This window comes from Sinohyriopsis cumingii, chromosome 3, assembly GCF_028554795.1.
Source record: "Sinohyriopsis cumingii isolate HCF-2022 chromosome 3, ASM2855479v2, whole genome shotgun sequence".
NCBI lineage: Eukaryota > Metazoa > Mollusca > Bivalvia > Unionida > Unionidae > Sinohyriopsis > Sinohyriopsis cumingii.
The window spans coordinates 48,186,908-48,201,838 of NC_142963.1; the positions used below are offsets into that span (position 1 = coordinate 48,186,908).

Consider the following 14,931-nt stretch of genomic DNA (forward strand, 5'->3'; position numbering starts at 1 on the left):
TAACTGGTTATTTGATACAATGACATGTTACTGATGTAAGGATGAAATGTGAATCAAGTGTGCCAAATAGTATAAATCAGGTATTCCAGACAAAGACATTCCAGACTAATGTAAGATCCAGTTGCCATATCATTATAAATAAAACATGTAATAAATCTCTGGAGCAAAACAAGATATTTTGGTCCAGTTATTTTTTATGTACTGTGTGAATTTATGTGTGTTGTATATATCAATGTGAGAGATAATGATAGACATGTCAGCCAAATGTTGTACATTAAAAACTTGAATTTATACAGACAATTGAAGATTTTTTTTGTTGTTGTTCTAGGGTTTAACGCCATTTTTCAGCACAAGATAGGCTATACATGGCAGCCAGTATAACTGGTGGAGGAAGAACCCAGGAAAACCCAGGGAAGAATCACCGACCAACGAGAAGCTACTGGCAGGCTTTCCCACGTACCTATGCTAGCCGGACAATTAAAGAGAGAGATGGTACATTATTTTCAGGAATTAGTGTACATTCAAGGAGTCTGGAGAGATGCCATATCAGGATATTCATACCAGTACATACATGATTGTATGTTCGATTTGGAGTATATCCTGATCATTTAATTTGACACCTCTACTCGGAAGTTCTTCAGCCCCTTCCAAAATTCCAGCGGATGGTGAATGCAGAAGACAGAAGAAATATGGCATCCAGGTACTGACTTGATGCAGTTAAAAGATTTAGACTTTCTCTTAACATCAATGTTCCCTCTTTCCCTACATTTCGGTCTTGCCTGAAAACTTTGTGAACCTCCAAAGCTGCTTTTCATAAGCTTGTATCATTTTGAGTAGAAAACAACTACATTAATGACTGGTTAACCCATCCAACAAATGGAACATGTCCTCTGCTATTTCTGTGAGACAAAAAAAATAAATGTCTCAGATGTATGTCAGTGCAATAATGTACAAAAAGATCATACATTTTGATCAAAAAGAAATTTCTAAGCAAAAAGAAGATGCAATTTATTTGGACTATCTCAGCTATTTTTAAAAGTGGATCAATTGTGAGATTAACAAAAGTTACAAATGAAAAAAGTTTCATACATTTGCAACTTCATCATCAGATCAATCCTCGTTATGTAAATAGCTGAGGTGGTCCAAATGACAGCTATCAGCATACATTTGAGGTTTGTGCTATATGATTAACCTCAAAGTTGTGAATACTCTGTCAGAATAGTATCAGTGTCAGACAGTTGTTCATGTCAGACTGGTGTCAGAGTTTGGCTGGTGTCAGGGTCAGACTGTTGGGCAGGTACCAATTTTTAATGCAGTCATAGAAATCTTTAATGTGTACCAAGCCTTCAATCAGCAAATCACAACTGTTCAAAAACTGGGGCAATGCATTGGTTTTGGATTTTTATTTGGTTCGGTATTTTAATGCACAGCACCACAAATAAATTATTTGGTGTCAAGCCAAATAGAGTAAAATGGTGACTAGCTAATCTGATGATAAAATTTGGACTTGCACCCTTTCAGCTGTGAGTCTGTCATGCTAACCTCTGAGCCACTGTGGTTCCTGCTTCTCTGAGTGGCCTCATGACATACATGACCACACACAAGGCCTATTCTACACTCCCAAACAGGGGATTGTGGCAGCTGTAACTGCCATCTTGTTATACACTTTCTGTCTTAGCTGTCAATTCTCCTTCTCCTGGATCTTCTCTCCTGCCATAGAAGGGGATGGGGAAGAAAAAAATCAAACTGGCAAAACTTAATGTGCAAGAAATGTCAGGACAGATTTGTGGTCTTTTTGCATGTTTATTGTGTTTTGCAATTCATTGGTTTTGTCCATTAATTTTTTTAGCAACATTTGGATGAATTTGCATTCCCTTTCCAACTTCTAGCCAGTGATACTGTGTGTTTGTGTGTATCTGTGTGTGGTTTCTTTAACTATTTAGAAAATTTGGTAGAATGTTCACTTGTTCACTGAAGGTTCAAAATACCACTGGTCCATACAATATAACTCTTTGCTTACACATAATATTAAGCTCCATTTTCCATATCTTTAGATCAACATCCTGGTGATATATACGATATATACAAACAGGATTCCCTTCAGGACATCATGCATGCACACTACAAATTCTATTCAGAACAAGGCTAAATGCAGCAGTCTGAAAACTTGCACAGCTGATATCAATACCCTAACATTGGACTCAAAATACTATTGTACAATTATTCACATCAATCAGTATTCATATACGTAAATTTGGGAGGTCTCTCCCCTCCTCAAAAAAAATGCAAAATGTAAATTAGGCATTGCTGAAGTAGTCTACAAAGAAACAGCTCCTTACCTGCCAAATGACCTTAAATTCAAATTCCCACTCTCATACTGTAATCATTATGTTGAAATTCTGACTTGTCATGCTGCTCTATTCTTTGTCACTAATGTACCATATATACTCGCTTATAAGTCGAGTCAAATTGCAAAGAATAGATCCTGACCTGCTGTAGCATAATGCATCTGCAGATCAGGGTTTATGTTGTCTGTTCTACTAATTACAGGTACTCCTAAGAAAGTGCACAGACCCAGATCTGCAGGTACAATATGTTATGGCAGATCTTTGTCTATGTCATTAGCAGTTGGAGTCATCTTATATGCGAGTATATACAGCAACTGAAACTTATCATGAAGTTGAAAAAGACATGACGTAATATGAAAGGCTCGAAATCTCATTAAAAATATTCCAAATAAAATTTACCACAGACACAAGCAATTTTCATTGTGAAGAAATAACTTCCTGGCTCAGGCATTTTTTTAATGATAAATGCAGCAAAATTCATCTTAAATGTAATGTTTTTCTCAAGTTCCATCCAACAATGCTATATATATGATATACGAAGAGTCTTTAGCAACAACCACAGAATATAATTGTTTTGTACCACTAATATAAATGGAGAGAGTATAATCTTTGATACATGCTGTTTACATATGTTACAACAATCCTTTCACACCCAGTTTCCATAAAACCATACATAACTACCATTTCAACTGTATTGTTCAGATTTTCCCATAGTTAGACAATTACTTTCTTTCTGCCATTTTCCGTGTGTATAATAAAGGAAGCTATTGCATTACATAATCAGCTATTGCATTACATAACCAGCTATTGCATTACATAATCATAACTTCAGTATAATACACTTGTAACCATAAATATTAGTAATTTTACCGTGTTTGAGAGCAAGTTTATGCACCCTTTCAACATTCATTCTCTCCTTCCAAGATCACCCTACCCCGTGTTCTCGATGTCCTCGCATATCTGACATGGCTAAACTGTGCATATTTAGCATTCCAATACAATCAGCACAGGTAAAAAAAAAAAAAAAAAATCTTATCAATACCTCCTGCACTTTTTCCTTTCATCCTAGTATCTGAACCACTGCCTGGTGGAGCACTTTGCCTAAAATCCATTAGGGTTGCCATGTATCAATACTGAGATCTTTAAGTCTGGTATAGATTCCCTATGTCTGTCTGTCTGGTTGAAGTCTTCAGATGAAACGTACTGGTGATCAAGTGCAATAAAACCACTCATGAAAAGAAATCATCAGACTTTTTTTCACAAGGAAAATTCAAACAAAATAGTCCCAAGATTTCCAAGGTTTTCATCTGATATTTCCCTTTAACTTGCATACGCATATATAATAATATTCAAAGAATTCCACTGCACAATACAGAAGTGGGAAGATCGGTTTAACGTTTCACATATACTACACCAGCTGACAGGGTTTTGGTTGTCTACTATCTTTGCTCTGATTGGATGGGAGTGCCCAAGCGCGTGTCCTCGTTCATTCATGCACTTATGACTCACACAATCTAGTCGATTCTTACTGGCTGAACTTTATCCAGCCGTGATTCAACGCCCTGTTTTTCTGACTCGGTCGGGAATCCCCATAACTGATGACTTTCTTTTAAGACAAGGGAACCAAAGAAACGACATACATATTTATCGGTGGTTTACTGAAATTTTTGCTCCATTGAAATAAAATATTAGCAACTAACATGTATACAAATCTAACAAAATCTGTGTCAATTTGCAATAAGCCAAGAAACATGAATGTACTGATGCATTAACCGAATAACCACAATTGTACAAAATATGTTTATATGACTGGAGAGAATAAATATGTGATGTGTAAACAACCAATGATCAAGGTCATCACTTCATCAAAGCAAACCGGTACCCATATTCCCTTATCAGTACACTGCATAATCTATTCAAGAAACAAAGGTCTTAACCTTGACACACGCGTAACATTTTTTTCTACGCACTTACCAGGGTATTTATTTGGGTTAACGGTTGTGTTTGGTTTTCCTCAAAGGAGTATAAAAGCTCTTTATTGGAGCCGAATGAAATGCGTGGCATACCACCAGAACTTGCAAGTGTATGATCAGGCCCAACTGTGTACACTGCCACGAAGAAGAAAAAAATCAATTATTAAAGACCCAGATCTGCTAGACTACATTGAAAAAATGTCTGTCTTCACTGTTCTCGCTTGTGTGTGCTATGCATGGGTGAAGAAGTGGCTGAATTTCGGAAGGATGGCAAGTGGGGTTCAACTCGGCTTTAAAACTTCAGTTCCGTTAAAAGTAGATCTGACGGGTCCTTTAGAAGTTCGTGTGGTTTTCTTGAGTTAAACGCTATTTTCAGCACATGATAGTCTAATACATTGCGGCTAGTATACCCGATGGAGGAAGAACCCCCAACTCACGGGAACTACTGGCAAGCTTTATCATGTACCCAAGCTGGTTCATGTTCTGGTAACCAATGGAATTCCAGTCCAATTAACTTTATTACCGGTAACCTATCAGAAAAAAAGTGTGCTGCAGTGTGCACTAAGGCATGGCTTGAAACTGATGATAGCAAGTAACAACTTTAGCTGACGGTAGCAAGCAAGAATTTTGCAAGTAACAACTCTGAAAATGACAGCTGAAAAAATGATCTAAATATATCTTGCTAGCAATAATTTGTACTTTTTTAATAAAAAATTCGATATATGAAATATGCTAGTGGACATTGAAAATATCCTTAGTTTTGCTAGCTGAAAATATAACAACAATGGAAATGCTGCTTACACTGAAAGGAAAATAAAAAGTTAATTTTGAGCCCCGCATTGAGACGCGTTATTGTTAGAAATGACTTGCATCTTGCAACTATGGGAGCGGGATGACGTGTAATGTTCTTCCTGGTGTATTGCACTTTCTTTCTATCTCTCTATCTGTATTTTGGACACCCAAATATATATTTGTATTTTCTATATGTGCCCTATATGAAAACTCCGGTTTTAGGTCACCACATTTTTCAAAATCCATATCTTGTGCACTTTTGAGAAAACGCTGGTGTCTGTGTCTTGTGCCCGGTCTCGTACTTTCTATCGTGTCCAGCCGCATCGGTTCATCCGCGTATGCCAAGGGTGCACAACGATTCTCGGTCAAGGGCCGCAAACACTAATTTCTTTAATATAAGTACTGTTCACGGGCCAGATTTCTGCGTAGTTTTAATTTGCCCTGAGGGCCGGACAGAACACTTTCGCGGGCCGGGGGTTGTGCACCCCTGGCGTATGCTATATTCATGTCCTGTTTAGTTTCATCTATCTAACGACTGTATTTCTCTGTCTCGTGCAATGGCACTAACAATGTTTAAAAATGTTTTTTGCTATCTAATACACTGCAACAAGTAACTATTCACTTTCAATATTCATAGAAACGAGTAATTCCTCAATATAATAAAGACCGGGTATATCAAAAGAGGCGACTAATAGAGGCAAGAGCATCTCAAACTTTTGTTAAAAAAATGTTAGATCAAAGTTTTATTTTGTAATGTAAGGAGTTAACCATTTTTGCCTTTTTTAGTATGCTTCTGTGTGCACTGGAGTGGGAACCAAAACTCAACTGGATCTGATGTGCCACTAAACCCCATACATAAAGTATATAGTTTTTTAAATTCAGTGTAAAATATAACACATACAAGAATAAAACCAATATCGGTAAGGTGAATTTACATGTCAACATTCAAAGGTATGCAAACAATTTCATGCATGCCCAGTGGCATAGCAACTGCCATATTAACCCAGTGGCATAAAAACTACCATGGCAACCAATGCAACTGTGGGAAAATCCTGTCCCAATGGTGGCCCTAAATTCCCACGAAAAAGCTTTTTTTTTTCAACTGGGAGGGGGTCCCATAATTAAGATTGGCAGGTGGATGGAGATCCATTTGAACCATTGTTATGCATGGTTCTGTCTCTACATTGTTTTTTTTTTTAGTGAGTGGTGTAGGAGTGGGTGTGTTGTAATCACTCTGCTTGTTTTGAAGATTACGGAAGCATTCTATTTTCTTCTTTTCCTTAATACCAAGGCACTGTATACACTTTTAATTAAAGAGCTGATAGGTTGTGTATCATTTATAAATGTGTAATTGTATATATGACTGTCTCTAAATTGTATTCACTGATTCAGTCTTCATTAGATACTCATGTACCTTTTTGATCCTGTTATACATAAATAACTGCTATAATGATGCATATCATGTATGAGATATCAATAACATAATTATAATGCATATTAATTATGGGATATCAATAACGTAATTATTATTTTAAAACAAAGATGTTATCCATTTCTTTCTAAACATTTTGCATCTGATGAAGCATACAGTAAATAAAAACCCGAGTTGCTCTGATTTATCAGTGTTTGTGCTGTTTTTTTTATTTCAATATATATATATATATATATATATATATATATATATATATATATATATATATATATATATATATATATATACATACATATATATATATATATATAAGAATAATAATACTAATAATAATGAGGACTTTGTATAGCGCCTAATCTTTAGAAGCTCTAAGTGCTTTACAACATTAGACAACACCTATAAGATAAAAAATATATAATGATATGATTACAAAAACAAACACCATGAAATTAGAAACATAAAAAAACCATGATGAGAATATTTAAGGTAGGAAACATTATTAGGTCTTTAAGTTTGTTCCTGCAGTTGAAATAAGTGAGTTTTGAGAGCACTCTTGAATGGGATCACTGTCTTTGTGTCTAAGTTCAGTGGGCAATTCATTCCACGTTGCTGGGCCCTGGTATGCAAAAGAACGCTGTCTATATGACTTTGTTTTCATAGTGGTAATAATGAGTATACGATTGTCAGAAGAGGAGCGTAAGTATCTTGCTGGTGTGTACACATGGGTGAGGTCGGATAGGTATGTTGGACTAGAGTCCGACAGTGAAACATAGCACAGAGAACAAATTTTGTGTTTGATTCTGGATTGAATGGATAGCCAGTGTATGGTACAGAGCAGTGGGTAGGTGTGCTCTGATCGTGGTACTCTTAAGTATGATCCAAGCAGCTGTGTTTTGGATTTTTTGAAGTTTCTGGAGCAGATATTGAGATGAACCAGACAGAATTGAGTTACAATAGTCCAGTCTTGAAAGTACTAATGAACACACAAGTGTTTTAGTGGCATCAACTGAAAGATATTTGCGAATTGAGCTGATGCGTCTCAGCTCAAGATATGCAGCCTTGCATGTGTTCATGACATGTTGGTGCAATGTGAGAGTACTGTCCAGAGTGACACCAAGGTTTCGTACTGATTGTGTGAATTTAATGTTGGTGTTGCTGATATTTATTGTTTGAGGTAAAGGATGTGAATGAGAAAGTCTCTGTGTTGTGATCAGAATGGCCTCAGTTTATATATATATATATATATATATATATATATATATATATATATATATATATATAAACACATCACTGTGTACACATGATGAATTTAGTGAAGAAGGAAGTGGAATCAAAATGGTATGACACAACAAACAATAATAGCCAACTATAGATAAGTCACACAATAAACTTGGGAAACCAAAGATCAGGAAAATCTATGCTGAGGAAGCTATTTTTACAAATCTCTCGAGTAAGGTTTCTACAACTCAGAATGATCTATGCACTGTCAAACCAAAAGTCTCAAATCTGAACAACTGTCCCTTTTGTCTTTAAATTAGATGAAAACACACACAAACAAATTTGTACAATAATGACCACTCTCCTCTCATGTTTTCAAGTAACATTAGCAAGACTGTTTTGTAGTAATTATCCTTATCATGTTACAATTACTTAGGTAACATTTATCACCTGTTCAACTGTATGAACTCAATGGATTTCATTTACTGTCAAAACTCATTTATAAGTAAAAGCAAACTGTAAACAACAAAGATCCATCATCTGTCATAGAATAATCCACCTGCAGATCAGGGTCAATGCTGTTTGTTGTAATGATTACTCCTAAGAAACTGTACAGACCCAGATCTGCTAGCGCATTATGCAATAGCAGCTCTGGGTATGTGCAGTTTACTGTTAGACTCAACTTACAAACGAGTATATATGGCAAGGGTCAACTGAATATAAATAATAAACCCCGTCATTAATGCTTGCTACATATACAGTGCATTCACAGACAAGAACATATATTATACATTATTTGACTAATAGGGCAAATACTGTATATACTTGCGTATAAGTTCAGTCAAACTGCAAACAACAAAGATCCTGATCTGTTGTAACATAATACACTTGCAGATCAGGGTGTATGTTGTTCTACTGATTACTCCTAACAAACCATACAGACCCAGATCTGCCTGTGCATAATGTGCAGTTTGCAAATGAGCTTGTCATATCAGCGAGCACAGTATGGGTATATATGGTATGCATATAACTTAGATGAAAATCCCATGAAAATCTGTTTTAGTAGTCATTAGCTATATTACCACTATATATACTGTGTTTCTTTGTTCTTCTCTCTTTATATTTTAGTCTGGGTTGTATTCTGACATTCTGATCTGAATTACACTGTAGCAAATGATAATGTGTGTTGTTTTCTTGTTTGTTTGCCAAACTGCCCAGCTTTGCCTTGTTTTTGTAATATATTTAGACATTTTCCCTTAATGTTTGCTTTAACAATTGCTGGTGAATGACCACACGAGTAAGCTCAGCAGGCAGTCTTTTATTCCAGGCCAGAAATGCCAAAATTGCTGATTAATAGCTGGAGGCACGGGCTAGTAATACTTTCAACTGTGTCCAAGTCATAACTATATTCACTGTATGTAATTAAACATGATAGGATGGCAGCATTCCTGCATGGTTCTTAAGACAGCCTAACATAACATTACATTCTGTGGACTATCACCTACAAGTTAGTATGAAGTCAAATGGTCAAAGCTTATTTCAGCTTCAACAGTTGAGTATTGAGAATCAAGACAGTTTCCTTATTTCATGCAATATATTTTCAGGAGTAGATTCTTGTCGTTAAAAAAAATGCATCTGACATATTTAGTATTTTGCCCCAAAAACTGAGCTATTGATTAAAATAAACAAAAGGCAAAAAATATGTTTCCTGTCAATAGACCATTCCTGTGACTCATTGCCAACACTAGCTAGCACTTGCCCACCTCCAATGGTAAAAAAAAATTCACATTATATATATATATATATATATATATATATATATATATATATATATATATATATATATATATATATAATGTACACTGTATAAGTGATATACCATGAGATGTATACATTTTTCATTAAAAGGAAACGAGTCTCTCTCTCTCTCTCTCATCCTTTGGTCAGTCTGACTTAACTTTTACCATTTTTATCATCACACAAATGAAAACCCTCAATGCTACTCATTTTATAGATTTTTAGCCTTTATCTTACTACGAGAGAGAGCGAGCAGCATTTGGACATTTTCATATTTAACAACAATCGATTGTTAAACATTACACGTTTAAGAAACAGCAACACAATAAAATACATCATAGTATGTGTACCACGTAACCTAGAAATTTACCATATAATGTGGACATGGTTTGCAACTTTGTATCATTCATAAACACTGTTAATAAATCCCAAGGAAAGTGTACATGTATCATTACAATGAACCATATTCTTGTACGTTACTTGGTGTAATTTATATTTAAAGGTTCTAATTCAGCACAAAGTTCTTTTTTCTCGCACTCCATATTTCTGTGTAGTTGTCCCTTATGCATGAGAGGGGAGGGGGAACAGAAAGCAGAAAGGATTGCAAAGAAAATGTGTACTATATTAAATTCATTTAGAAAATGGGAATTATTAATACTTTTTATCGTTATTTTCATACCTCACTAATGATTAATGACTGGAAATTCATCACTGACATAGAATCAACTGCACACGATCACGAGACAGGTTATATATGCAATATTATTGCGCCATGGGCAGATCACAATTTGATATACTAATAGTATTGGTATATCAAATTTTCTTATTCCAACACTTTAAAAGACGTGTTTTTATGTATGTGATATATATATATATATATATAAAATGTTTAAAAAGAAAAGAAAAACCTAATTTTAAAATCAGTACAGTAGGAAACATATTTGGTGTGTGTCTAATTTTGTGTTTTAAGCTGGTTATTATTTTGGAAAGATAATTCCCCTTAAATAAAAAAGTCTGCCAAGACTATTAATACACATAAATCTACCAATATTATGATACATGTTGTCTAATAATTTTCATATTCTTAAGACATAAACCAAACTGTATAAAAACAGTTTGTCTTTTCCTGGTTCAATCATTTGGAATCATCTTTCTAAAAATGCTACAGAAGCATCATTAGTGCATTCTGTTCATCACAGATTTTGAAAGTGGATGCAATCCAGATAATGTATAAAACAGGTAATCGAAAACTTTCTACATACATACATACATACATACATACATACATATATATATATATATATATATATATATATATATATATATATATATATATATATATATAAACACGGTTGGTACACTTCATTATAGTGTGTGCAGTTTCATATTTTTTTATATTATAACATATGAACATATCACTTTATGTGATTCTGATTGGTCCAAATAAGCTGATGAAATTATTATGCAGTATTCTCTTTACTGATTGGGTGAGACTGTGGGAAAACTTTTTTAACCCCACCTTCTGGAATTTTTTGTTTTTAATTAACATTTTGGTGGCCATATTTCGATTTGAATCACAAAAGGAATTGGGGGGGGGGGGGAATGTTATGTCATGTATAACATATCATAGCATGAAAAATGGCTAAAACCTCAAGACAAGAACAACAACCAGGAAAACTAAAGGTACTGCTCAGTTCACAGCAGGAGGGGGGGGATGGGGGCGGTAAAACTGTAGCATGGAATCCACCAATATACAAGTGTGTTTTAAATGTTAAATTACAGAAGTAAATAAACTCACCTCTGTTCACAGAAGAATGTGTACGTAAACCAGTCTCCAAACTGTCAGTTTACCCAACCACTACATCTTTACGTGGTAAATAGCTGATGCAATTCGGACTTTAAATGAAATTTCTTTATATATTCTGTTGTCTACTGTTCCAAGTCAAGTACTGCAAATATCCAGTCCCAAATACATTACAGTAAATATGGGAATTTCTGCATCCAGTAAACCTTCTTTCAAATGAACATTGCAACAATGTAATGTTTAGTTGTAGAAGTGACATCATAGGTCATGTAAACATGTACAGTCTACTCTACTGCAGTCTAGTGGGTACTGCATCAAACAAAATGTTCTGTTTATTTGGAATGATGCTTGTTCTTTGACTTTTAGTTTGAAAGAAAAGTATAATCTACTTTTAAACGTTAATAACAGTTCAACTTTGTTTGGGACTATTTTTTTTGCACAACAAATGAAAGGTGCAACGTCTGTCAGAATGAATGAAATTATTCTTTCTTCTTTCTATGTACATAATTTCCACTAAAATAAAAACTATGTGGTAAAAATAATCTCAAATGGGTAATGATTTAGTATTAAATTTATTTAACTCGCAGAATAATGACCACCTTTTATTCACCAAGGCTCACAAATCATTTCATAAATTCAGTATCAAATCATTACCCATATGAGATTCTCTCTCCCTCTCTCTGTGCTATTATTGTATAAAATGCCTCTGTGTGTTTTTGTGTTTGCAAGTGCACACATGTGCATGCGGGTGTGTGAGCAGAGAAGTTCAGAGTCACACAGTTGTGTACACAATACTGTGTGCTGAATTCATACTCTGTTGATTTGGTGTACACAAATCCATAATACCTTATTTTGTATGACACTTTTATGCACACAAATTAATAAGACATTTGTTTCCCAGGCGCAATAAATATATTTGCCTGTGCATATGTAAATAATTCAGGGTCACATTAAGGAGATTGGTTTTTGTACCAAGTGTGACACCCTCACAAAATAAAGACATTATTATTATTATTATTATTATTTCTGCCTGTCAATCAAAATGAATATAAAAATTCTGATGCTTTTATGTATATCAAAAACGTAAAATATTACTGAATTTAGTAGCAAAAAGTACTTTTTGTATTATGTGAAAATTTACAAGACAAGGTGTCTAGACAACAAGGCTATGAAACTACACAACTGATTTACTACTATGGAACATACATGTACAAGGCACTAAGATCAGTAATGTTATACTGCATTCTTGTACTGTAACAAACAGTACTGAACCTGTATAAGGCTTTCTTATTATTATTTTTTAACAACACTCTCAAGACATTATTGGCTATATCTTGGCAAGAAAATGGAAGCTAAATGCCTGTTCCATAAACACACCTAGGCAGATGAATCAGACTGGCCTGGGAGGTATCACACATGTGACCCTTGGATTAAAAGTCTGGCACTATACCATCTGAGCTACAGTGGCTTCCTATTTCAAGCATTATAGGTGAGTTTGGTTTTAGGTTATAATGCCATTTTTCAGCACATGATACATGGTGGCCAGAAGGGGGGAAATGATACACCTCTGCCTTGTATCATTATACACTTCAAGATATACAGCCTATGATACAATACATTAATAATACACAATATCAGCTTGATGGTATTTTCATCGGTAGAAGGTCTGTCAGTGGTACAGTGGTGCCATTTCATGTGTTGACATTGTATTCTTAGTTTGCAGATTACAGACAGACATACACTTATCATTTGTTGATGCTATTCTCGTCGATGCCAAGATATATAAAAAATACATCAAAACAGACAACCTGTTAGATGTCAGCAATTTTAATTGGCCTGTTAGCTGTCAGTAATTTTAATTGACCTGTTAGTCGTCAGTAATTTTAATTGGCCTGTTAGTTGTCAGTAATTTTAACTGACCTGCTGTCAGTAATTTTAATTGGCCTGTTGTCAGTACGTTTAATTGGCCTGTTAGTTGTCAGCAATTTTAATTGATCTGTTGTCAGCAATTTTAATTGGCCTGTTAGTTGTCAGTAATTGGCCTGTTAGTTGTCAGTAATTTTAACTGGCCTGTTAGTTGTCAGTAAATTTAATTGGCCTGTTAGTTGTCAGTAATTTTAACTGGCCTGTTAGTGGTCAAAAATTTTAACTGGCCTATTAGTTGTCAGCAGTTTTAATTGGCCTGTTAGTTGTCAGTAATTTTAACTGGCCTGTTAGTTGTCAGTAATTTTAACTGGCCTGTTAGTTGTGAGTAGTTTTAATTGGCCTGTTAGTTGTCAGTAATTTTAATTGGCCTGTTAGTTGTCAGTAATTTTAATTAAGCCATTTAGGCCATTTCTGGCTGCTTCATTTGTGGGACTGGATATGACAAATCCTTTGCATTATACTTCCTGCAGATGCAAAAAGGATGCAAGACCCAGAGGCGCTCTTTTCTGTCTGCGAAAAAGGAAATTATTGCCAGCACCCACTACCCTTTTACAAATTAACATGGCTATAACTTGTAACAAGTGTAGTTTTAAATCTACTCCCTTGCCGCTTGTGATTTTTTTTATTCCATCAGTATGATTACATGTATCAGCATAAAAGGAGAAACATTTTCCCCCATATACAATTTATATACTTTACAGATCATTTAAAAGCCACTTCTGGAAGAAGTTTCTATGTTGCTCAGAATCAGTCTGGGTTCCAGTACATCATGTGTGTTGTTGTACCTGATATGGCGGCTTCATATAAAAAAAACGCAAACAATTAATAATTTTCTGTAAAGTTTAATTTTGTATACAGCAAGCATTGATTCTTCTCTTAGCGATATGGAAAAAATATAGATGCATTAATCTATTGATTAATTATTTCACCATTGAAGCCAGTATATTCTGGTGGATGAAAAACCAGGGAAAACCCTAGATGGTACCACCAACCCAAAGGAAGCTTAGCTGGTAAGCTTTCTCACATACCTACACAGGCCAAACCAAGACTCAACCCCATGCAGACTGTGGTGAGATCTCAGTGATCTGTAAAGGTGAGCACCTTACACCATACCACCAACCATGGGTTTTTCATTACAGGTGATTACACGAATGTACATGTACCATGAGTTTTTCATTACAGGCAATTACATGAAAGTACCATGGGTCTTTCATTACAAGTGATTACATGAAAGTGCCATGGGTCTTTCATTACAGGTGAATACACAAAAGTGCCATGGGTCTTTCATTACAGGTGATTACATGAAAGTACATTAATTTAAAAAGAGAGTAACTCTGAACTGCACAAAAGCAATGCTTGTTCTAAAACTGAAAATCTAGGAAGAAAATCACTCCCAACCCATCTGAAAATGGTAGAATTTTCATAATACAAGAGGAAAATAATGAAGAAAATAAAGGTACAATAGGGCTTGCAAATATAATGCAAGATTTTCTTATATCTGGTTGATTTTTCAGTGCAGCTTGTTATAAGTCAGCGGGAATTGTGGAGTCGTGTATTCTAGAAAAAAGACCATGCAAAATCACACAGAAAAGATGGTTCTGTTGATGACGTTGTCTCAGGTGATTCAGATTACACATAGAT

At 34.9% G+C, this 14,931-nt stretch overlaps 1 protein-coding gene across 3 annotated transcripts in view; it reads right to left on the bottom strand.

The window, feature by feature from the left end:
• LOC149802813 (dual specificity mitogen-activated protein kinase kinase 6-like) overlaps nucleotides 1-14,931 on the bottom strand; it is a 70,487-nt gene that overhangs the window by 40,954 nt on the left and 14,602 nt on the right. The window contains exon 1 of one of the 3 annotated variants that reach the window (XM_089952254.1): nucleotides 3,391-3,779. The exons of 1 other annotated variant lie outside the window; for it this stretch is intronic. In XM_089952254.1, coding sequence (XP_089808380.1) covers nucleotides 3,391-3,472 — 82 coding nt within the window. In that variant the 5' untranslated portion in view covers nucleotides 3,473-3,779. Of the gene's footprint in view, nucleotides 1-3,218; nucleotides 3,274-3,390; nucleotides 3,780-14,931 lie in introns of those variants that run through there. One more of the 3 variants, XM_089952255.1, reaches the window with a different exon arrangement.